Source organism: Delphinapterus leucas, chromosome 1, assembly GCF_059928025.1.
Source record: "Delphinapterus leucas isolate spDelLeu-1000000601 "Yukka" chromosome 1, BTC_Dleu_Yukka2, whole genome shotgun sequence".
In the NCBI taxonomy this organism is placed as follows: Eukaryota; Metazoa; Chordata; class Mammalia; order Artiodactyla; family Monodontidae; genus Delphinapterus; species Delphinapterus leucas.
This window is the reverse complement of record NC_143129.1, coordinates 45,071,052-45,096,327: the sequence shown is the minus strand read 5'-3', so window position 1 is coordinate 45,096,327 and position 25,276 is coordinate 45,071,052. Positions and strand designations below refer to the sequence as shown.

Genomic DNA, 25,276 nt, shown 5'->3' with positions numbered 1-25,276 from the left:
ACAGAAATCTCTGGCATTCCTATATACTAATGATGAAAAATCTGAAAGTGAAATCAAGAAAACACTCCCATTTACCATTGCAACAAAAAGAATAAAATATCTAGGAATAAACCTACCTAAGGAGACAAAAGACTTGTATGCAGAAAATTATAAGACACTGATGAAAGAAATTAAAGATGATACAAATAGATGGAGAGATATACCATGTTCTTGGATGCGAAGAATCAACATTGTGAAAATGACTCTACTACCCAAAGCAATCTACAGATTCAATGCAATCCCTGTCAAACTACCACTGGCATTTTTCACAGAACTAGAACAAAAAATTTCGCAATTTGTATGGAAACACAAAAGACCCCGAATAGCCAAAGCAATCTTGAGAACGAAAAAAGGAGCTGGAGGAATCAGGCTCCCTGACTTCAGACTATACTACAAAGCTACAGTAATCAAGACAGTATGGTACTGGCACAAAAACAGAAAGATAGATCAATGGAACAGGATAGAAAGCCCAGAGATAAACCCATGCACATATGGACACCTTATCTTTGATAAAGGTGGCAGGAATGTATAGTGGAGAAAGGACAGCCTCTTCAATAAATGGTGCTGGGAAAACTGGACAGGTACATGTAAAAGTATGAGATTAGATCACTCCCTAACACCATACACAAAAATAAGCTCAAAATGGATTAAAGACCTAAATGTAAGGCCAGAAACTATCAAACTCTTAGAGGAAAACATAGGCAGAACACTCTATGACATAAATCACAGCAAGATCCTTTCTGACCCACCTCCTAGAGTAATGGAAATAAAAACAAAAATAAACAAATGGGACCTAATGAAACTTCAAAGCTTTTGCACAGTAAAGGAAACCATAAACAAGACCAAAAGACAACCCTCAGAATGGGAGAAAATATTTGCAAATGAAGCAACTGACAAAGGATTAATCTCCAAAATTTACAAGCAGCTCATGCAGCTCAATAACAAAAAAACAAACAACCCAATCCAAAAATGGGCAGAAGACCTAAATAGACATTTCTCCAAAGAAGATATACAGAATGCCAACAAACACATGAAAGAATGCTCAACATCATTAATCATTAGAGAAATGCAAATCAAAACTACAATGAGATATCATCTCACACCAGTCAGAATGGCCATCATCAAAAAATCTAGAAACAATAAATGCTGGAGAGGGTGTGGAGAAAAGGGAACACTCTTGCACTGCTGGTGGGAATGTGAATTGGTTCAGCCACTATGGAGAACAGTATGGAGGTTCCTTAAAAAACTACAAATAGAATTACCATATGACCCAGCAATCCCACTACTGGGCATATACCCTGAGAAAACCAAAATTCAAAAAGAGTCATGTACCAAAATGTTCATTGCAGCTCTATTTACAATAGCCCGGAGATGGAAACAACCTAAGTGCCCATCATCGGATGAATGGATAAAGAAGATGTGGCACATATATACAATGGAATATTACTCAGCCTTAAAAAGAAACGAAATTGAGCTATTTGTAATGAGATGGATAGACCTAGAGTCTGTCATACAGAGTGAAGTAAGTCAGAAAGAAAAAGACAAATACTGTATGCTAACACATATATATGGAATTTAAGGGAAAAAAAATGTCATGAAGAACCTAGGGGTAAGACAGGAATAAAGACGCAGACCTACTGGAGAACGGACTTGAGGATATGGGGAGGGGGAAGGGTGAGCTTTGACAGGGCGAGAGAGAGTCATGGACATATACACACTAACAAACGTAGTAAGGTAGATAGCTAGTGGGAAGCAGCCGCATGGCACAGGGATATTAGCTCGGTGCTTTGTGACAGCCTGGAGGGGTGGGATAGGGAGAGTGGGAGGGAGGGAGACGCAAGAGGGAAGACATATGGGAACATATGTATATGTATAACTGATTCACTTTGTTATAAAGCAGAAACTAACACACCATTGTAAAGCAATTATACCCCAATAAAGATGTTAAAAAATAAAAAAAATAATAAATAAAAAAAAGAAAGATATTGGAGGATATACTTTGTCTAAATGAGGGAGAAACTCAAAGAACAAGTGTATTTCAGGAAACAGGGCTCCAATGCACAAAAGCAGCAAAAGGAATCCCCAGGATAATGGAGAAAGGAATTTCCCTGGACAACAGTTATGCAGCAGGCCTGGAAATCAACAAACCCAGATGGCGTCAGGACAGAAGACCCCAGAAAAGGCTTAAAGATAAAATTCATATATACCCAATCTCTGTGAACACATTCAAAGGACATATACATAGCTGGGGGAGAATGTGGGAATAGATTAATGATGAATAAATAGAAAAGCAAACAAACAGACAAAAATTATTAACTTCAGGGAAACTGAAAAACTATTCAGTAAAAGAAAAATAATGATGGTAAATACCTAACTCAGATTGTCATGTAATGAAAGCATTACCTACTGAGCTAACCAGAATTGAAAATAACTATATGGGAAGGATGGGAGGGTGAGAAGTATGCATTTGTATAGTGGTGGTGGGGTATAAAAAATTAAATGATCATCTTCTAGAGGAAAAATGTAAGCAATAGCTTATTGCTGTTGTACTGGGGGAAAAAGAGACAGAATGGTGACTATGTAAGGAATTAGTGGACGAGTTTGTTTGTTTCAAATGATACAGTGAACATTTATAATGACTTTTGGCTGCCTAGCATCTACCCTCTTGTGTTCAGGGAATTCCCCATCTTACAAGTCTTTGTAGTTGGTGCAGCCTTCCTCCTACTATAAAAGTAGACCATGCCAGACACGTGCTTCCCCAGATTCCCTTGCACTTTACTTAGGCTCTGCCAATTAGACAGGGACACTCTGGGGGCAGTGACATTAATGGTGGCACCCAGCGGCCAGTGCTGGTGTTGACAGTATGGGCTACAGAGACGGGTGCCAGCAGTGGCTGTGATGAGGGCAGTGCTACCCTCACAGATCAGTTCTGTGGCATAGTTTGGGGTTTGATTCCTGGCTGCATGCCCTGAATTCAGCTCTCTAGCCCTCCCTGCGATTCTATGAACTACCCATTTTCCTTTTAATGCATTTGATTTTCTGCATGAATCACCCAGAGGTGGTTTTTGCTACTTCCAAGGAAGAAACTGACCGATTAAGAAACTGATACCAGGGCTTCCCTGGTGGCACAGTGGTTGAGAGTCCGCCTGCCGATGCAGGGGACACGGATTCGTGCCCCGGTCCGGGAAGATCCCACATGCCGCGGAGCGGCTGGGCCCATGAGCCATGGCCGCTGAGCCTGCGCGTCCGGAGCCTGTGCTCCACAACGGGAGAGGTCACAACAGTGAGAGACCCGCATGCCGCAAAAAAAAAAAAAAAAAAGAAAGAAACTGATACAAGAGTAGCTATAGACATCATACCCTTGGTGAAAGCCAGGAAATATGGTGTGGGCTGCTTGCTTCCAACAGCCATGGAGAGCTTTAACAGGAGAGTAAGAAGAGGATGACAGGCTCACAGTCCTAAATTCTCAGCTCAAGCAATGGATTGAAATCCAGGGACCTTTTATTACTCTGCTTTAAAAAAAAATCTCATCTCCTGCAGTCACAGGTCTGCGAGAGCCAAAAGCAACCCAAAAGTTTGATCGAATTACAACATTAACTGAATTCTCACCCGTGCCTTTAATGCAAACATCAGGCACCAATCTTTAAAGGGGGGGACCCCTAAGAACTACAGTGGAGACTACCCAGAATACCCTGAACCCCCAAGCCTTAGTGAGCATCCCTTGCCAGTAGAAGCAGTCCTTCTTCCCCTGTGAGATAAGGCTGATCTGGCCTTGACTGAAGACTCCTTTAGTGAAGTCACTTGAGGGAATTCCTGTGCCAGTGAAACCCATTTTCCTCGTTCCTTCTGCCTACCACTCTTTACCAGCTAGGATGGACCCCAGCATGACCCAGGGGGCCTACTTCAAGGCTTTCACTCCAAAAGAACGGCAAGAGTTTGTCATCTTATATTGACAAAAATTGTGGACGTGGATTCTGAGGATTCTCGATGGAGGAGAAAAGAACTAATGCTACATTGGGTGGAATTATCAATATGAGTGCACTTACCAGCAACGCGGGATTCCATATGACAGCTGTAGCCGCTGGGAATGGTGCCAATCGTTTGAGAGTTTAGAAACCCAGCCACCACAACTGCCCATACTTACGGGACTGAGATGCCAGAAATTCTTTAGGAAATCATAAAGGAAGTAATAGAATCATTTCAGGAGATAAGAGTGTTTGGGTAGATTTATCACATGTGACCTGCTAACCCACCCCTAACTATGTCCCCAAGAGAGCCCAGAAGATACTCCCTTTACTAAGACTTTGAGATTATACATTAGTGAGGAGAGCAGGAACATCTCTGAAATGCGTTGCCAAGGCTGTTCTCTGTGGGCTGGGGAGGCTGTTTAGGGAAAGTGAGATTCCCACCTTTCATTGTAGAGACAATGTTAAGTGATAAAGACTAAACAGCAGTGCCTTACCCTCAAGGCAAAGTGGGCGTAATTATGACAGTAAGGCATGTGGCCAGCTTGGTAGTCACAATGCTCTGACCCACAGGCATCTTTGGCGAAGGGTAACTGACCATGAGGTCCCTGGACCTTAAATCAATGGGGATTCTCATCACTTACTTTGGACAAACTTCTTCACTTACTAAGTTTCTCTGTGTCTGTTTCCCCACCTGTAATATAGGTATAGACCTACTACCTACTCATAGGACTGCTGTGAAGATTATATATGTTGATATATGTAAAGGTTTTAAGGAAATGTCTGGCACAGAGTAAGTGCTCAGTAAATGTTAGATATCATTATTACCACTACCGTTATTATTATATGAATAGATAGGGGAAAAAAATCAAGTCTTAATGAACAGAGACCAGACCTAAGCCACCATGACAGTTATAGCTCTTCAACCTAACCCAAGACCTGAGTCAATTCATAGATCTAGAGTCCCTTGAATGAAGGGGAGGCCAAGTTACTATGAGGGAAAAAAATTCTACAACAATATCACAAGTACACAGTATGACTCATCTCTTCTTCCTAGCACTCCCTAAAGAGATGAGGTCATTTACTGGGATGACTGTGCACCCAAAAGACGTAGGTAAAATGATTCTAATCACATCGTCATTTAACTTGCCAATCTCTCAAGTATAGGAGATAGATGAGCCTTAGAGAATGACTATGCATTACTGTATATTTAATACAGTTAGGGACTCCAATTACAGGCTTAGAAGGTGCTCTTCTAGCTGTAATATATTGGGGAAAATTCACACAGCCCCCGGCACCTGATTTCCAGCTCTTAACCTGGAAAATTTTTTCTCTTTCCTAATAAGAAGAAGTATCAAAAGTAGAATACTTTAACTTGGTTGGGACAGAAGGACACCTCTACAGTGTGGCCTTAGGGGTAACACTACCTCTCCAGTTCTGTGTCCCTAATTTACCTGTAGGAAACAAGTTTGTCTCTTCCCTCACGGAAGACCTGAAGTTGATTTGGTACCTTAATAGGATCATGCTAATAAGACCTATAAACCTAGAAGTTCCAGGTGTACCAGATGTAAGATACAAGCAAACCAGAAATGAAAGAGAATATAGGGTTGAGTTACCTTAGAGAAATTTCTGTGGGGGACCTTGAGATCCAAGTAAAGGACAAGTAGATCCACCTTATGCTACTTAGTCCTAATAAAGAGGTACAACTGTTAGTAAGCCTCTTGGGACTTTGGAAGCAATATATACACAGTTGGGCATGCTGCTTTGACCCATCATTTACTAGATGAACTATGCCTAACCATAGGATACCAGAAGACCATGCTACCCGAGTTGTCTTTTATCCACTGGGAGTTATCTGATCCACCTAGCCATAAAATCAGGTATGCCTGGTAGCACTCCATCATCAATGGATACACACACATATATACACATACATGTATATTCATACACACATACATATACACGTACATATATTCATACACGTACACACACACACACACATACACACAAAGAGAGAGGATCTTGAAGTCACAAATATGTTGCAGGAAAAGGGACCTCACCTTCCCAGTATGTTGACTCCTGCTAATTGCCATCTTTCTCTCATCCCACACCTAAGGCCCCATGAGGATTTGATAAAGAAGGGAAAAAATGAGCTCTGTTCACGGATCGCTGTCTATGGTAAGCTTGGAAGTGTTGATAAGGAGATTTTAAGTGAACACCTTAGAATGAAGCCAATGAGAAGATTGTAACCCATGTAAATACTCAACCAAAGGGCCCTACTGCTCTCAACAACAAGGTGATGTGCCCTGTACATACCAACCAGCCTCTTTCCACAGCGATTCCAATGATTTTCAAGGGTTCCATGACCAAAGTGGCCACAGTGGCAGCAATGAAGGCTTTGCGTGGAATCAACAATACAGAATGCCCCTCACCAAAATTTCCCTATCACTGCTGCTGAGCATCTAACTTTCCAGCCTCCATACTCTGGTGTCAGGTTGATTACACTGAACCTCTTCCACCCTGGAGGGGCCAGAGAACTATTCTTATTCTGGATGTGAATTTGCTTTCCACAATGCTCATTCCAGCACTGCCATCCATGGACTTACTGACTGTCTTATTCACTGCCATGTTATCAGACCTAACACAGCTTCTGACTGGTGACCTGACTGCATCAAATGGAGTGAGACAATGAGTTACATCCATGGGATTCACTGGTCTTATGCCATCACCCAGAAGCAGCTGACCTTATAGTCTATCAATAGTTCCAGTGTGGCACCAGAGGAAAGACACTGTCCGATGACGCTGAGATGCTGTCCTTGCCTATGATGTTGAGGTGCTGTCTCACGGGATGTAGAAAGTGTTCTGAACCAGCAAACTACATATGCTTTACTCATTGCTTAAATAAGTAGAGTCGGTATCCAAGAAGTAGAAGTGGGTTAATTATACCTATTAATCCACTCCTAAAATAGCTGCTTCCCATCCCTGTCAACTCTGATCTACTTGTCTAGAGGCTTAACCACCCAGCAAGGCAACGCTTCCATCTGGGGATACACAATGATTCCACTGAATCAAAAGCTAATATTATGTAGTCATTTGGGGCTCCTCATGGAACTAGGTGAACAAGCAAAGAGGGATAATGGTGTTAGCTGGCTAAATTAATCCTCACTCTCAAGGGGAAACAGAGTTACCCCTACACATTGGAGGCAGGAAGGAATACAGAGGGAACTTGTGGGCTGCTTCTCAGTATTGCTGTTTCTACTGGTTAGTTAATGGAAGACTACAGCAGCCAAACATACATAGAAGCACCTAGGGCTTAGAGCCCTCAGGAATGGAGATTTCGATCACACCACTAGGCAAAGAACCCCAAACAACAAAGGTACTGATTGAAGGCAAAGAGAACATGGAATGGAAAGTAGAGAACAAAAGTCATAAGTCCTCTGATTAGAATTAGCTCTAAAACATTTACCATTTTTCTTATTTGCTGTGCACTGTATTCGCATATAAATTTTTTTTTTCATTTCACCCAACATAGGTGTCTTTATTACCTGGACAAGAAGAATCTGTGCAGTTTGAGCCTGCCTAGCAATGCCTTTGATGGTATTAAGTAGCAGTATACTGAGGTATAACATTGTGAGTTATGGATTACACCTGTATTGTCCAATATAGTGACTAGTGCAAATGAAGAACTGATTTGTAACTTTAACGGATTTTAATTTTATATTTAAATAGCTACATATGGCTAGTGGCTACCCTATTGGACAACACATATAAATTTTAACTAATATTCCTCTTCACTCCTAGCCCATTCCCCTGCTATTTAACATAAAGTGTGTTGTTGGTGGTGAACTCTACAACTGAGCCCACAGTTATAGAATGTTATCATTACGACAGAACTCAAGGCGACACGGACACCCCCCTGAGAGCCTGGACTTCGACTTGGAGGCAGTTGTTGATGGGTTGTTCCTCTCTGGAGAAGGATGTGCATGTTTTGCGCTCCATGAGGGATAGCTGTGTATCTTCTTGAAGGTCAGTCTGTGGCAAAGCACTTGAGGACCATATCTAACAAGGTCTCCTTGCTTTAACTTAAATCTTGTTTGAACTCAACAGACATGAAGAGGAGCTGGTCAGCATCCTCTTCCTGTAAATTCCTGCATCTTAACAGAATTCATCCTCCTGTTGGCCTTCAGAAATGTACAGTTACTGTCACTGTTCCCACTTGTGTCTGCCCTTCTGATGGTTTTTAGTTGGTCTCAACAGACACATTAAAAGTTACCCCCCAAACTGCTTCTATGTTCTCACTGCTGCCTTATTCTACAACCCCTGTTTATACTCCTCCAAAATGACCAAAGAGAACAATGACTTCTTAACTGCCAAATGAAACAGAATCCCTTCCAGTCCCCTCTTACTTGACCTCTCTTCAAATTCTGATCAATGGAGCACTGCTTTCTTCTTGAAACCTTCACAAAACCATTTGCTTTCTTCTTCATTTATTAATATTCCTTCTCATTTGTCACTGGATCCTCCTTTTCTACCCGTCTCTTAAATGTTGATGTTTTCTAAAGTTCTATCCTTCTAGTAAGATATGTCTAATGGAGGTGCTGGAACAGCCCCACAGCTCCACAGGGGACAGAGGTAGCCCCTTGAGGGCATGCACAACACTGGCATGGGCACCACCCATAGCCCCTAAAGCTCTGTCCACTCTGTTCATGTAGCAAATCTTCCTAGAATCTGGTCTCCACCTGAGAATCTGATTATAGCAGCTCTAAGCCTCACTGGAAACTAAAGTAGAAGGGAAAAGAAACCAACATCTCGCTGAGAAGAGATAAAATACATGAGAAGAATATCTTATTTTGACATCTCTAGGAAAGTATGAAAGGGAATGAAAGAAAAGCAAATGTCACCTGTTGCCATGGAGTTCCTAAAGTCCTCTTAATTAGTGAGGCACACTTGAGCTCTGATGGCCAAGCCAGCCACCACTGCTTTTTCCATCCCCACCAGGAGAGGATTTAATACCTTCCACAGAGTTTGTGAATATCTTCACTGTTGGATTAACCAAACCAAATGAATCCCATAGTAAACAACCTCTATTTACACCCTTATTCCTGTTAACTTTGCAGTCATCACTTTTTTTTAATTGAAGTATAGTTGATTTACAATATTATATTACTTTCATGTATACGACCTGGTGATCCAATAATTTCATAGATTATACTCCATTTAAGGTTATTATAAAGTAATGGTTATATTTCCCTGTGTTTGTACAATATACCTTTGTTACTTACTCATTTTATACATAGTAGTTTGTGTCTCTTAATTCCCTACCACTGTCTTGCCCTCCCCCCTTCCCTCTCCAAACTGATAACCACTAGATTGTTCTCTGTAACTGTGCATCTGTTTTTATGTGCTTATATCCATTCATTTTATTTTTCAGATTCCACAAATAAGTGATAACAGATTATTTCTCTTTGTCTAACTTACTTCACTAAAGCATAATACCCTCTAGCTCCAACCATGTTGTTGCAAATGACAAAATTTCATTCTTTTATGGTTAATATTCCATTTTATGTATATATATATATATATATATATATATATATATATATATACACACATATATATATCACATCTTCTTTATTCATTCATCAGCTGATGGAATTTAGGTTGCTTCCATATCTTGGCTACTGTAAATAGTGCTGCTATGAACACTGGGGTGCATGTATCTTTTCGAATTAGCGTTTTCATTTTCTTCAGATATATGCCCAGGAGTGGAATTGCTGGATCATACAGTAGTTCTAGCTCTAGTTTTTTAGGAACCTCCATACTGTTTTCATAGTGGCTGCACCAATTTACATTCCCACCAACAGTGTACGAGGGTTCCCTTTTCTCCACACCCTCTCCAGCATTTGTTATTTGTAGACTTTTTAGTGATAGCCATTCTGACTGGTGTGAGGTAACAATGTCTCACTGTGATTTTGATTTGCATTTTTCTGATGATTAACTGTTTTGAGCATCTTTTCATGTGCTGTTGGCTATCTGTATATCTTCTTTGGAAAAATGTCTATTCAGGCCTTCTGCTCACTTTTTAAACACGTTTTTTATGTACTGAGCTGTACAAACTGTTTATAAACTTTGGACATCAACCCCTTATCAGTCATATCATTTGCAAATATTTTATTCCATTCAATAGATTGTCTATTTTTGTTGTTGTTGTTGTTGTTGTTGTTTTGCGGTACGCTGGCCTCTCCCGTTGTGAAGCACAGGCTCCGGACGCGCAGGCTCAGCGGCCATGGCTCACGGGCCCAGCCGCTCCGTGGCACGTGGGATCCTCCCAGACCGGGGCACGAACCCGCATCCCCTGCATCAGCAGGCGGACTCTCAACCACTGAGCCACCAGGGAAGCCCTGTCTATTTGTTTTGTTGATAGTTTCCTTTGCTGTGCAAAAGCTTTTAATTAGGTCCCAATTGTTTATTTTTGCTTTGGTTTCTTTTGTCTCACCCTTAAGATCCAAAACACTATTGCTACAATTTACATCAAAGATTGTTCCACCCATGTTCTCTTCTAGGAGTTTTATGATTTCTGGTCTTACAGTTAGGTCTTTAATCCACTTTGAGCTTATTTTTGTATATGGTATGTATAAAAAGCTATAATAGACTTATTATATTTAATCTGTATCCTGCAACTTCACTGAACTCATTTATTAATTCTAATAGTTTTGTGGTGGGTTTTCTACATGTAGCATCATGTCATCTGCAAACAGTGACAGTTTTACTTCTTCCCTCCCAACTTGGATGCCTCTCATTTCTTTTTCTTGCCTGATTGTTGTGGCTAGGACTTCCAGTACTATGTTAAATAGAAGTGGCAAGAGTGTGCATCCTTGCTTTTTCCTGATTTTAGAGGAAAAGCTTTTAACTTTTCACTATTCAGTATGATGTTAGCAGCAGGTTAGTCATAAATGGCCTTTATTATGTTGAGATATTTATGTTCCCTCTATAACACTTTGATGAGCGTTTTCATCATGAATGGGTGTTGAATTTCGTCAAATGCTTTTTCTGCATCTTTTGAGATGATCATGTAATTTGTATCCTTCCTTTTGTTAATGTGGTGTATCACATTGATTGATTTGCATATGTTGAACCATCCTTCCATTCCTGGAATAAATTCCACTTGATCATGGTGTATGATCCTTTTTATATATTGTTGGATTCAGTTTACTAATATGTTGTTGAGGATTTTTGCATCTCTGTTCATCAAAGATATTAGCCTGTAATTTTCCTGTTTTGAATTGTCCTTGTCTGGTTTTTGTATCAGGGTAATGGTGGGATCACCAAATGTATTTGGGAGTGGTCCTCACCCCTTCATTTTTTTGGAATAGTTTGAGAAAGATAGGTACTCTCTTCTCAAGTTCTTCTTTATATGTTTGGTAGAATTCCACTGTGAAGCTGTCTGGTCCTGGACTTTAGTTTGCTGGGAGTTTTTTTATTACAGATTCAGTTTAATTACTAGTTATCAGTCTGTTCAGATTGTCTATTTCTTCCTGATTCAGCTGCAGAAGGTCTATGTGTCTAGAAAGTTGTCCATCTCTTCTAGGTTGTCCAATTTGTTGCCAAATAATGGTTCATAGTATTCTCTTATAATTTTTTGTGGTACAGTTGTTATTTCTCCTTTCATTTTATTTTTTAAATTTTGTTCTTCTCTCTTTTCTTCTTGATAAGCCTGACAAAAGGTTTACCAATTTTATTTATCTTTAAAAAAAACAGCTCTTGGTTTCCTTGATCTTTTCTAACAGTTTTCGGTCTGTATTTTATTTATTTCTTTTCTGTCTTTAATTTTTCCTCTTTCCTGCTGACTTTGGGCTTTTTTCATTGTTCTTTTTCTAATTTGTTAGATGGTAGGTTAGGGTATTTGAGATTTTTCTTACTTCTTGAGGTAGGCCTGTATCTCTGTACACATCCCTCTTAAAATGATTTTTGCTGCATTCCATAGGTTTTGGAAAGATGTGTTTCATTTTCATTTGTCTTGAGGTATTTTCTGATTTCCTCTTTGCTTTCTTCACTGACCCATTAGTTTTTCAGTTTCATGTGTTTGTGTTTTTCCCATTTTTCTTCCTATAACTGATTTCAATTATAGTTTCATACCATTGTGGTCAGAAAAAAATGCCTGATATAATTTTTATCCTTTTAAATTTGTTGAGACATGTTTTGTGACCTAGAATGTGGTCTATCTTAGAGAATGTTCCATGTACACTTGAAAAGAATGTGTTTCTTCTGTTTGGGGATGGAATGTCCTGTAGATATCTATTAAGTCCAACTGATCTAATACGTCATTTAAGGCCAATGTTTCCTTACTGATTTTCTTTCTGGGTGATCTGTCTATAGATGTCAGTGGGGTGTTAAAGTCCCCTGCTATCGAAGATTACTGTAAATTTCTCCCTTTATGTCTGTTAATATTTGCTTTATATATTTAGATGCTCCTTATTGAGTACATATATGATAAGGAGTGTTATATACTCTTCTTATATTGATACGTTTATCATTATAGAATGCCCTTCTTTGTCTTTTGTTATAAACTTTGTTTTAAATCTATGTTGTCTGATATGAGCATTGCTACCCCCACTTTCTTGTCATTTCTTTTTGCATGAAATATCTTTTTCCATCCCCTCACTTTAATCTGTGTGTGTCTTTAGATCTGAAGTGAGTCTCTTGTAAGTAGCATATAAATGGGTCTTGTTTTTTAATCCAATCAGCCACCATATATATTTTGATTAGAAACTGACATTTAAAGTGATTACTGATAGGTATGTACTTATTGCCATTTTGTTACCTGTTTTCTGGTTGTTTTTGTAGGCCTTCTCTGTTCTTCTTTTAGTTTCTTTCCTTGTGATTTGATGATTTTCTTTTATGGTATGCTTGTGTTCCTTTCTCTAGTTTTTGTTATCTATTGTAGGTTTTTGATTTGTGGTTACCATGGTGTTCATAAATGTTGACCTATAACTGTATCTACTTGTTTTAAACTGGTAGTCATTTAATTTCAAATACATTCTAAAAGATCCACATTTTTTACTCCCCTCCCCCATTTTGTGTTTTTGATGTCATATTTTACATCTTCATGTTTATCCCTTTACTATTTATTGTGGTTGTAGTTGATTTTAAAATTTTTTGTCTTTTAATCTTTGTACTAGCTTATTTAAGTAGTTGATCCTCAGCCCTTAACATATATTTGCCTTTACTATAGAGTGGGATTTTCCCCTCATCTACTGATCCTTGCTATAGCCTTTTCTTTTCCATTTAGATAAGATGCTTTAACATTTCTTTTAGGGTAGGTTTAGTATTGATGAACTTTTAGTTTTTGCTTTATCTGAGAAGTTCTTTATCTCTCCTTCCATTCTAAATGATAATCTTGCTGGGTAGATTATCCTATGTTGCAGGTTTTTTCCTTTCAGCATTTTAAACATATCATGCCACTCCCTTCTAGCCTGCAAAGTTTCTGCAGAAAATTCAGCTGACAACATTATGGGGGTTCCCCTGTATATGACTCTTTGTTCTTCTCTTGCTGCCTTTAGAATTCTCTCTTTAACTTTTGCCATTGGTGCACTTGATGTTGTTCAAGAGGTCCCTTAAACCGTTATCATTTTTTTTAATTTGTTTTTCTTTTTGCTGTTCTGATTGGGTGACTTCCATTATTCTATCTTCCAGATCACTTGTGCGTTCTTCTGTATCACCTGGTCTGCTATTAAGTCCTTCTAATATGTTTTTTCATTTCAGTTATTGTATTCTTCAGTTCTGACTGGTTCTTTTTTATATTTTCTAGTTCCTTGTTAAAATTCTCACTGTGTTCGTCTATTCTTTTCCCTATATCAGTTAACATTCTTTTTATTAATGCTTTGAATTCTTTACAGGGTAAATTATTTATTTTTGTTTCATTAGTTGTTTTCTCAGGGGTTTTCTCTTGTTTTTACAATTGAAACAAATTCTTCTGTCTTCTCATTTTGCTTAACTTTCTCTGTCTGTATGAAATTAGGTGAAATAGTTGCCTATTCCAGTCTTGAAGGTGTGCTCTTGTGTGGGAGTCTCCCTATACAGTCTGCATGTGCCCAGTGCCTGAGTCTGACAGTGGGAGAGCTGGATCTGATGTGAGCAGGAGTCATGTCTTTCCCCAGGGTGTGCTGGCAGCTATCACCTTGGTAGGAGATGGGGCTGGAGATGGAGCAGATAGGGACAGAGCCAGGTGTGAGCTGGGGCTTCTCCTCTGCTCAGTGGCCACCACCACCCTACAAGGGGCAGGGGTGGGCCCCAAGCTGCTGGAGCAGAAGCTCTGAGGGTTGGGTCCAAGATGGTTCCATTCCCTTTAAGTGTGTGCTCTCCCCACTCCTAGCACTGGCACCCCTGCCCCAGAGCAGAGCAGTGCTGGAGCAAGAGGGCCTGGAGCAGGGGCTGGAGCAGGCGCTCAGCATGGGTCAGGGCTCAGGCTGTGGCAGCCCTGGCCCTAGAGTCCAAGACGACTTCTGATGCACTGCCTCCATAAGGACCAGTACAGCTGTCCCCACCCTGTTCAGATGTCATTCCGGGTCCAAGCAGGCTGTATCCCTCACAACTGAGTACTCCGCTCAGCTGCAACAGCCCTTACCCTAGTGTGGAGCTGTATCACGAAGCAAGTGGGGCCAGAGTGGACACTCAGTGCAGGCTGGCGTGCATGCGAGGGTGGTCACAGAAAACCAGCCAGAGTCCCATGCAGTTTCAATCTACTTTCTCCACCTTGTTCCCAGGAGTAAGCAAGTGTGTGCATGCTCTTCCTGAGAGGAGTCTAGGTTTCTTACAGTCCTCCTGTTAGTCCCACTGGCTTTCTAACCAGCTAAGGAGACTTGTCTTCCTGGTGTTGGACCCCAGTACTGCGACATCCAACATGTGGCTCAAACCTCTCACTTCCAAGGGAGGACCTCCACCTCTGTAATCCCCTCCTCTTCTGAGTCCCCTCCCAGGGGCACAGGTCCCAAACCTAATCGCTTCTATTCCCTTCCTACCCCACTCCATGTGGATCTTTCTTACAGCTTTGGTTGTGCAAGAGTCTTTCCGCCAGTCTCCAGTTAGTTTTCAGTGAGAATTGCTCTGCATGTAGATGTATTTTGGATGTTTTCATGGGGGGAGGTGAGCTCTGTGTCCTCCTACTCCACCATCTTCATTTGAATCTGCACTTATCACTTTTTGGATGAGCTCCCTTTGGCACCTTATGCAGAATGTTGAATTGATCACTGGTTTGAATGTCTGATCACTCACATTCACTAGGCAGAATTCCTATAAGATTTATTTTGTTCACCTGAACGTGTATGTGAGTACCATTAAGCAACTGTGCAGTGCACTCTTCTTTAGTGAGCAGTGAGGGGGACAGACACCAAAGGTAGTGGCACAATTCCTTCTCCAAAGCAGCTTTCACCCTACTTAGTGGTGCTCAGAGGGAGTCATCTCTGGGCAGAGTAGAATGTTACTCAGTCCTGAGATCCTTGGAGGTGAAAACCCAGTTGTATATCTTCTCGCATGTGAGACAAAGAGGCACCTTTTATTCTGTCTGCACTGCTGCCTCACACTCAACTGCAACTTTAGAGTGGGAAGAAAAGGCCACCACAGAAGAAGGCAGAACCCTTTCATCAAGAGAATAAAAGCCTAACAGAATTAAAAAAATAAAAGTATTTCTTTGCTATGTCAGAAGGAAATCATAAATTGCAGACCAGGGCCCAAGGGCCTTTGTAAGCCTTACACTCCCTGATGCTTATTTTCTTTATCTCTCTGAACATCCCAAGAGGGATTAGCCCCCAAACCCTGAAGCTGGGGAAATCCTGTGCATAAAGAAAGGGGATGCTTGTCAGGCTCTACTCCAATCCCACGGCAGCCAGGAGGAAGGGAAACCCCGAGGAGAGACACAGGGGTGGCAGGTCTGCCACAAGAAAGTGAGAAGCAGGCCAGGCCATCTGAGCTTCCTTGACAGGGAGACAGAACACAACAGGCATTATCATTTAACACCATTAAAGCAGCATATTAGCTTCTGCCTCTATTTTCTCACCTCTGATTATTCTACTACCCTGGTTTATACTCCTTAACAATGACCAAGTCAACAACAAAAAAAGTCAAACATGGCCAAAGTCAACAATGACTTTCAGAATGAAACACTCTGTTCAGTCCCCTCTTCCTTGGCCTCTCTTCAACCTCTGATAAATTGAGCCTCCTTTTCTTATCGAAACCTTCGCAAATCCATCTGCTTCCTCCTTCATTTGTTAATATTCCTTCTCACTTGTTGCTGGCTCTTCCTTTTCTGCCTGCCTCTGAAATGTTGGCATTCCTTCAAGTTCTATAGTTGGCCCTCCTTTATTCTCACTCCACACATTTTTCTAGGAAATCCCTTTACTCTCATGGACTCAACTACCACATATACGTGATGGCTTTCAAAGGTCTGTCTGCACCCCCAATCCCTCTCCTGAGCTCCAGTGCCATCTAACTGTAGCAGAGATGTCTCCACCTGGATGTTCAGTTTTAAGCATAACTTGTCAAAAACTGGACTCTTTATTCTTCCCTAAAACCTGCTCCCAGTCCTCCTATATTCCCTGCTCTTGGTGAATGGAAGTGTCAATCATCACCTAAACTCTAAATCAGAAGATTCCCTAGATCTTCCCTCTCTCATCTTCCCTGTCTCATTGGTGAGCAGAGCCTATTGACTGTACCTCCATCCCTCTCATCACTCCCTTCTTCTCCAACCTCCCTGCTTCACTCAAGTCTTCATCACCTTGCTCCTGACTGAGTCTAATGTTCCATCATGTAAAGCACTGTCTGGCTCTTTAATATTTGTTGAATAAAGACATGGACCTTTTTCTATTCAGATTTTCCTATTTCTAGTTTTACTCCACTCTGATTCATATTCCACACTGCAAGCAGAATATTTCTAAACCCCAAATCTAATACTGTTTCCTCTCCCCTTAAATACTTTGTGGTTTTCACTCTTTGGGTATTTAAGTTACTTAAACTATATAAATACGTCCATGGGTCCCTATCACCTAAAAGGTAGAACAAATCCTCCTTAGCATGCTCCAGAAGCTCTTCCTAATAAAAACCCTTCATGTCTTTCTGGCAGAATCTCTCACTATACCTTAGACTCCGCGTCCAGCTCTCCTTATAACTCACAGTTCTCTGAGTACAGCAGAGTAACCCATACCAAGCAGGACCTTTATTTAAGCTGCAGTCCAACCCCTCCCCCTCAGCCCTGTCCATATGTTCTTCTTAACAAGGACTGTCCTCCTTGTTAAGACAAACTACTTTACCAGAGCCTAATCTACTGGGATTTTATCAGAGCTTTACCAACTTGGGGGAAGGAAAATTCCCAACTCTAGTCTGCTATATAGCCTTCCACATGAATGGAAAAAATACCCAACTCCAGTACCCCCTAGTCATCCTATACTACCAAAGAGGATAGGGGGAAAAAAATCTGAGACTCATTTGTGAAGTTCACATCACAGGGGCATAGACTCACTGAAAGTCTGAGACCTAATCACAGAACTAAAGAACACTTCCCCTCTCCCAACACCTTATATACTAAAGTTCTTTTTACTCAGCACATCATGTCCACCTTCCCAAAAATCATTACAAAGCATGCTAAAAGGCAAAAAAACAAAACAAAACAAAAACACAGACAAAGCAGCAGAACCAGACCTAGATATGGCAGGGATGTAGGAATTATCGAATTGGGGATTTAAAACAACTATGATTAATATATGAAGAGCTTTAACGGAAAAGGTAGACAACATGCAGGAATAGATGGATAATGTAAGCAGAGAGATGGAAACGCTAAGAATCAAAGAAATGCTAGAGCTCAAAAACACTGAACAGAGATGAAGAAAGCCTTTGAAGAGCTTATCAGTAGACTGCATACAGCTGAGGGAAAAACCTCTGAGCTTGAGGATTTGTCAATAAAAACATCTAAACATGAAAAGCAAATATAAAAAAGACTGAAGGAAAAAAAACACAGAACGGAGTACCCAAGAACTGTGTGACAATTAGAAAAGGTGTAACGTAAATGTAATGGGAATACCAGAAGGAGAAGAACAGAAGCAATAATGACTAAGAATTTCCCCAAATTAACATGAGACACCAAACCAAAGATCCAGGAGCTCAGGGAACACCAAGCAGGACAAATGCCCCCAAAACTGCACCTATGCGTATCATATTCAAACTTCAGAAAACCGAAGGCGAAGAAAAAACACTGAAAGAAGCAAGGTGGTGGAGGTGGGAAACATCTAACCTGTAGAGGAACAAAGACAAGAATTACCTGCCGCTTCTCCTAGAAACGTGCAAGCAAAGAGAGTAGAAGAAAACATTTAAAGTACTGACAGGAGAAAAAACAACCACCTAGAACACTGTGGTCCTGTGAAAGTATCCTTCAAAAGTGAATGAGAAATAAAGCCTTCCTCAGACAAACAAAAATGGTGGCATTTGTTTCCAGTAGACTTGACTTGCAGGGAATGTTAAAAGAAATTCTTCAGAGAGAAGGAAAATGATATAGGTTAGAAACTTGGATCTATATAAAGAAGGGAAGAGCTAATAAATGAAGGTAAAATAAAACCTTTGCTAATTCTTTTCTATTCTTGATCTAACAAAAAACAGTTTGTTCAAAATCATAAAAGCAACAATGTATTTACCACTACAGTTTATATATAAGTAAAATGAACGATAGTAATTACACGAACGACAGGTGGGAGGAATTAGGAATATTTTATTATAAGGAACAATCAGGAATATTTTAAGGTACTTGCAGTACCTGTTAAGTGATATTGTGTTATCTGAAAATAGATTCAGAGTAGTTGCAAATGTATACTGCCAATTTTACGGCAACTACTAAGAAAGTTAAAAAAGAGGTATACTTGATATGCTAAGAAAATAAAGAAAATGGAATGATATAAAATGTTTAATTAAAAACAAAAAAGGCAAACAAAGAATGAAACATAAAAATAGGAACAAAAATCAAGGGCGATGAATAGAAAAGAGTAACAAACATGATAGATAATAATCCAATCATATCAATAATCACTTTAAACATCAATGGTCTAAATATATCCATTAAAAGATAGAGATTATCAGAGTGGATCAAAAAATAGGACCCGGGCTTCCCTGGTGGCGCAGTGGTTGAGAGTCCGCCTGCCGATTCAGGGGACACAGGTTCGTGCCCCGGTCCGGGAAGATCCCACATGCCGCGGAGTGGCTAGGCCCGTGAGCCATGGCTGCTGAGCCTGCGCGTCCGGAGCCTGTTGCTCCGCAACGGGAGAGGCCACAACAGTGAGAGGCCCGCGTACCGCAAAAAAAAAAAAAAAAAAAAAAAATAGGACCCAACCATATATTGCCTAAAAGAAACCCACTTGAAATATAAAGATACAGTTAAGTTAAAAGTAAAGGCATAGAGAAAGATATACCATACTAAGACTAATCAAAGCTGGAGTAGATATATTTCAGACACATCAGACCTCCAAGCAAGGAAAATTATCAGAGATAAAAAGGGGCATTACATAATGATAAAGGGGTCACTTCTCTAAAAAGACATAATAATATATAATACGTATGTGCATAACAACAGAGGGTCAAAATATGTGAGGCAAAAACTGATAGAAAAGCAAGGAGAAACAGATGAATCCAACTATTGTAATTAGAGATTTCACCACCCCTCTAACAGAAATGGACAGATTTATCAGGCAGAAAATCAGTAAGGACATGATTGAACTCAACAGCACCATCGGTCAAGTGGATATAATTGACATCTATAGGCTATTTTATCCAACAACAGAACACACAGTCTTCTCAAGCTCACATGGAACATTCTCCAAGACAGACCACATTCTGGACCATATAACACACCTAAATAAATTTAAGAGAACAGAAATCATACAATGTCTGCTCTCAGATAATAATGGATAATAATCGAATTAAATTAGAAATCAACAATATATAGCTAGGAAATCTCAAAATACTTGGAGATTAAACAGGAAAAAAGGCAAGGATGTCACCACTCCTTTTCAATATCATACTAGAAGTCTTAGCTAATTCAATAAAAGAAGAAAATGAAACAAAAAACATATACTTTGGGAAGGAAAAAATTACTTTTCCTTGCAGATGACATGATTGTCTATGTAGAAAATCCCAAAGAAACAACAACAACAAAAATCTCCTGGAATAAGAAATTGTAGCAAGGTTGTACAAAATAAGGTTAATATAGTAAAGTCAAGCAATCACTTTTCTATTTACCAGCAATAAACAAGTGGAATTTGAAACTAAAAACAATACCATTTACATTAGTACCCCCCCCAAAAAAAATTCAGGTATAAATATAAATATAACAAAATATGTGCAAGTTATATATGAGGAAAACTAAAAAAGTCTGATGAAAGAAATCAGAGAAGAACTAAATAAATGGAAAGACAGCCATGTTCATGGATAGAAAGACTCAAGATAACAAGATATCAATTCTTCCATACTCCATCTATAGATTCAATGCAATCCAAATCAAAATCCTAGCAAGTTATTTAGTGGATATCGACAAACTGATTCTAAAGTTTATATGGAGAGGAAAAAGACCCAGAATAACCAGTACAACATTGGAGAAGAAGAAGAAAGTCAAAGGCCTGCCACTATCTGACTTCAAGACTTACTTTAAAGCTACATTAATCAAGACAGTGTGACACTGGTGAAAGAATAAACAAAAAGATCAATGGCACAAAACAGAGAGCCAAGAAATAGACTCATAAATAAAGTCGACCAATCTCTGACAAAGGAGCAAAGGCAACATAATGGAGCAACGACAGTCTTTTTAACAAATGGTGCTGGAAGAAATTCATGTCTAATTTCTTACACCCTTCACAAAAATTAACTCGAAATAGATCATAGACCTAAACATAAAACACACAACTCTAAAACTCTTAGAAGATGACACAGGAGAAAACCTAGGTGACCTTGGGGATGGTGGATTTTTTAGATACAACACCAAATGCACGATCCATGGAAGAAATAATTGATAAGCTGGATTTCATTAAAATTAAAAACTTTTGCTCTGTTAAAGGCACTGTCAAGAGAAAGAGAAGATAAGCCACAGACTGGGAGAAAATATTTGCGGAAGACACACCTGATAAAGGACTGTTATACTGGCAAGTATGTGCAGTAGCAGGCACTCATAACTTGCAGGTAAGGAAAAAAGAAAAAAAAGCCAGCTTGAAAAACGTCAGTTTGAGAGTTTCTTACGAAAATAAACATTTTCTTACCATATAATCACTCCAAAGGAGTTGAAAACTTATGGCCACATAAAACTCTGCACGTGCATATCTATAGCAAATTTATTCATAATTGCAAAACTTAGAATCAACTGAGATGTACTTCAGTAGACAAACAGATAAATGAACTGTGGAACATCCAGACCATGTAATATTATTCAGCACTAAAAACGAATGATCTATCAAACCATAAAAAGACATGGAGGAACCTTAGATGCATATCACTAAGTGAAAGACGTCAATCTGAAAAAACTACATACCGTATGATTCCAACTATACAACAACATTCTGGAAAATGTAAAACTATGGAGATGGTAAAAAGATCAGTGGTTGCCAGGGATTAAAGGGGAGAGAGGGATGAATAGAGCACAGAGAATTTTTAGGGCTGTGAAACTACTCTGTCTCATATTATAGGAGTGGATACACGTCATTACACATCCGTCAAAACCCACAGACTGTACAACACTGAGTAAATCCTAATATAAAGATGGACTTTGGGTGATAATGACGTGTCACTGTAGGTTTATCAATTGTAACAAATGTACCACACTGGTGGGAACGTTGATACTGGCGGAGGCTGTGCACGTGTGGGGCAGGGGATATATGGGAAATCTCTGTACTTTGCTCTCAGTTTTGCTATAAATCCAAAATCGCTCTAAAAATAAAGTCTATTTAAAAAAAAAAGATTTTATAAAAAGGGATTGATAAACCCAAAAGTCAGGTTATCTTTGTGGAGGGAGTGAAAGGAGGTGATGGAGTTATTATGGGTGCAAACAAAGGGCTTGTAGGATTCTGGTTAGCTCTTAAGCTGAGCGGTTGGCACCCAAATGGACCCCTAATGACTTTTCTTTGTCACTGGATTTACCACCCTTAGTGCTGACCTTAGGAGTAATAGCTGCCTGAGATAACTTTTCCTTTTCGTTTAAACCCCATTTTCAGTTTTGCTTTCCAGTTTTCATAGTTAAAATCACCCAAACGGATACAATCTCTTAATTTGGATGTAGTACAACTGGGCTATGATTTAGCATAAGCCATCACTTAATCCTATTTTGTTTGCCTAAGTGTATCATTAAAGCCTTAGATTATTAGTTACCCCCAAGTATGAAAAAAGATTTTGTCTGGGAAGAACAGACTGTCATTAAAACAACTCAGCATTTTTCCAGTCCTAAGAGGCATCTTCCTTGAAAACATTCTGATTAAGCATGTGTGATAACAAGGGCAATCAAGATCTTTTTTTTTAAATCTATAAATCACCAAACAGATAAGGAGTCAGGCTATTACTCTTGCCCTCGGCAGGGAGCTTAATCTGGCCGGAAGATCACTCATTTCCCATTGGAGCCACAGGCTGGAGGTCAGACCACGGGGCTGAATTTCAGTTCTTGAAAGGAGTGCAAAGAAATGAAAAGATTTCGTTCAGAAAGGAGCATGTTCTCTGATGTTTCGGCCAGAGGAATAAAGAATGATAGCATCTCCACAGAAAAGTCTTATACTGGAGACTGTGTCCTGCTAAGGAAATAAGACCTCCAGCCCACCTACCTGCAGACAGAAAGAAATGGGCAAACAAGAAAAAGGGGCCAACAGAGGGGCCTACATAAGAACACACCATTAATTCTATCTATCAGACATTTTACGAGGTAAGCTCTTCACCTTCATGGTTTCACTTAATCCTCCAAACAACCCTGCAAAGGTGAGTCTGCTCATTTGACAGGTGAACGTGCAGACAGCGGTAGCAAGCTGCCAAAGATTGCCCACTAGCGACTGGTGGAGCCGAGGTTCAAGCCTATGTCTGGCTGTGAATGGATAAAGAAGATGTAGTACATATAGACAACGGAATATTACTCAGCCATAAAAAAGAATGAAATAATGCCATTCGCACCAACATGGATGGACTTAGATTTTATCATATTACGTGAAGTAAGCCAAACAGAGAAAGACAAATACCATATGGTATCACTTATATGTGGAATCTAAAAAAATGATACGAATGAACTTATTTACAAGACAGAAATAGACCCACAGACATAGAAAACAAACTTATGGGTACCAAAGGGGAAAGCTGGGGGTGGGGGGAGGGATAAATTAGGAGTTTGGGATTAACAGATACACACTACTATATATAAAACAGATAACCAACAAGGTCCTACTGTATAGCACACGGAACTGTTATCAATATTTTGTAATAACCTATAAGGGAAGAGAATCTGAAAAAGAATATATATATATATATATATATATATACACACACACATATGCACATATGTGTGTATGTATATATATATACACATATATGTATATATAACTGAATCACTTGCTGTACACCTGAAACTAACACAACATTGTAAATCAACTACACTTCAATATAAAAAAAAAATACTGTATCTGTCTGACTCTAAAGCTCATGCTCTTTGCTTTATATCATACAGGAAAACAACAAGGATTACTGCAGAACTCGGTCTTAAAGCATTACCTCTTAGCAGGGGCTACAAGGCTGCACCCAGCATCTCTTGCCTTCTCCTGTCAAGTGCAATGCTGGCCATACCAGGAAGATGTGGACCCAGCTGAACTTAGCAGGATTCCATTAGGAAGAGGGATTGCTACCATCCTTGGTTCCAAGACCACCAAGCCTGACCCTCACCTCTGTCAGCCACCTCACACATGCGTCACCTCGGCCACAAGAGGAACAAGGTGAAAAAAAGGGGGGTTTGCTCAAGGCAACTACACCCCTGTCTGCCCCTGTCCAGCTTCGCCGTGAAGCTACCTCTCTCGATGCTTGTTCTACCGCCAGTGATTTCCACCATTACCTAAGGTCCAACATGAGACGGCCCTCAGGAGGGAGGTGCTGCTGTAGATGGCGTGCATGTACATAAAATGAATCATCAGCTCCGCCAGCCACCAACAGGAGAGGAGGCGGCCCAGCCCCCGGGCAAGGATGGAAAGGTTGGCCTTGGGCGAGCCCTGCTCCTGCCGCTGCATCTAGAGTAGAAACAGAAGAAGTCATTAGATGGCACCTCCATTTTTTTTTTTTTTTAAAGAAGATGTTGGGGGTAGGAGTTTATTAATTAATTAATTTATTTTTGCTGTGTTGGGTCTTCGTTTATGTGCGAGGGCTTTCTCTAGTTGTGGCGAGCAGGGGCCACTCTTCATCGCGGTGTGCGGGCCTCTCACTGTCGTGGCCTCTCTTGTTGTGGAGCACAGGCTCCAGACGCGCAGGCTCAGTAGCTGTGGCTCATGGGCCTAGTTGCTCCGCGGCATGTGGGATCCTCCCAGACCAGGGCTCGAACCCGTGTCCCATGCATTAGCAGGCAGATTCTCAACCACTGCGCCACCATTTTTAAAACTTTTCAGAGTCCCCTAGACACGTTTTTATAAATTTTCATTTTCGCTGTATCTTCTAAGGGAGGGCTGGTTTAGTTTGCCTTGGGAACACTTGGCGTTCTCGGGTAAAAAAAAACATGTCCGACAAATACCATATGATATCACATATGTGTGGAATCTAAAAATTATGAGACAAATGAACTTATTTACAAAACAGAAATAGACCCACAGACATAGAAAGGAAACTTACGGTGACCAAAGGGAAAAGGGAGTAGGGATAAATTGGGAGTTTGGGATTAACAGATACACACTACTATATATAAAATAGATAACAAACAAGGACCTACGGTAGACACAGTAATATATTACAAGATGTTCAATATCTTGTAATAACCTATAATGGAAAAGAACCTAAAAAAGAATAGATAGATAACTGAATCACTTTGCTGTACAACTGAAACTAACAGAACATTGTAAATCAACTATATTTCAATAAAAAAAAACTTTTTTAAGTCATGTCCAAGCTAGAAAACTCTGTCCAAGAGCAAGAAAAGGGTAGAGGCCACAAGCTAGCCCAGTGCCGAGAACCAAGAAGGGGTTCCGCATCCCTTCACCCCAGCAGCAGCCCTGCCAAAACCCAGGATGGAGGGCAGTTCCTGATGTATCCTA

At 40.1% G+C, this 25,276-nt stretch overlaps 1 protein-coding gene across 1 annotated transcript in view; it reads right to left on the bottom strand.

Annotated features, from left to right (window-relative positions):
* HHAT (hedgehog acyltransferase) overlaps positions 1 to 25,276 on the bottom strand; it is a 345,905-nt gene that overhangs the window by 243,991 nt on the left and 76,638 nt on the right. Inside the window, exon 6 of the mRNA XM_022593463.3 lies at positions 24,094 to 24,265. Coding sequence (XP_022449171.2) covers positions 24,094 to 24,265 — 172 coding nt within the window. The remainder of the gene's footprint in view (positions 1 to 24,093; positions 24,266 to 25,276) is intronic.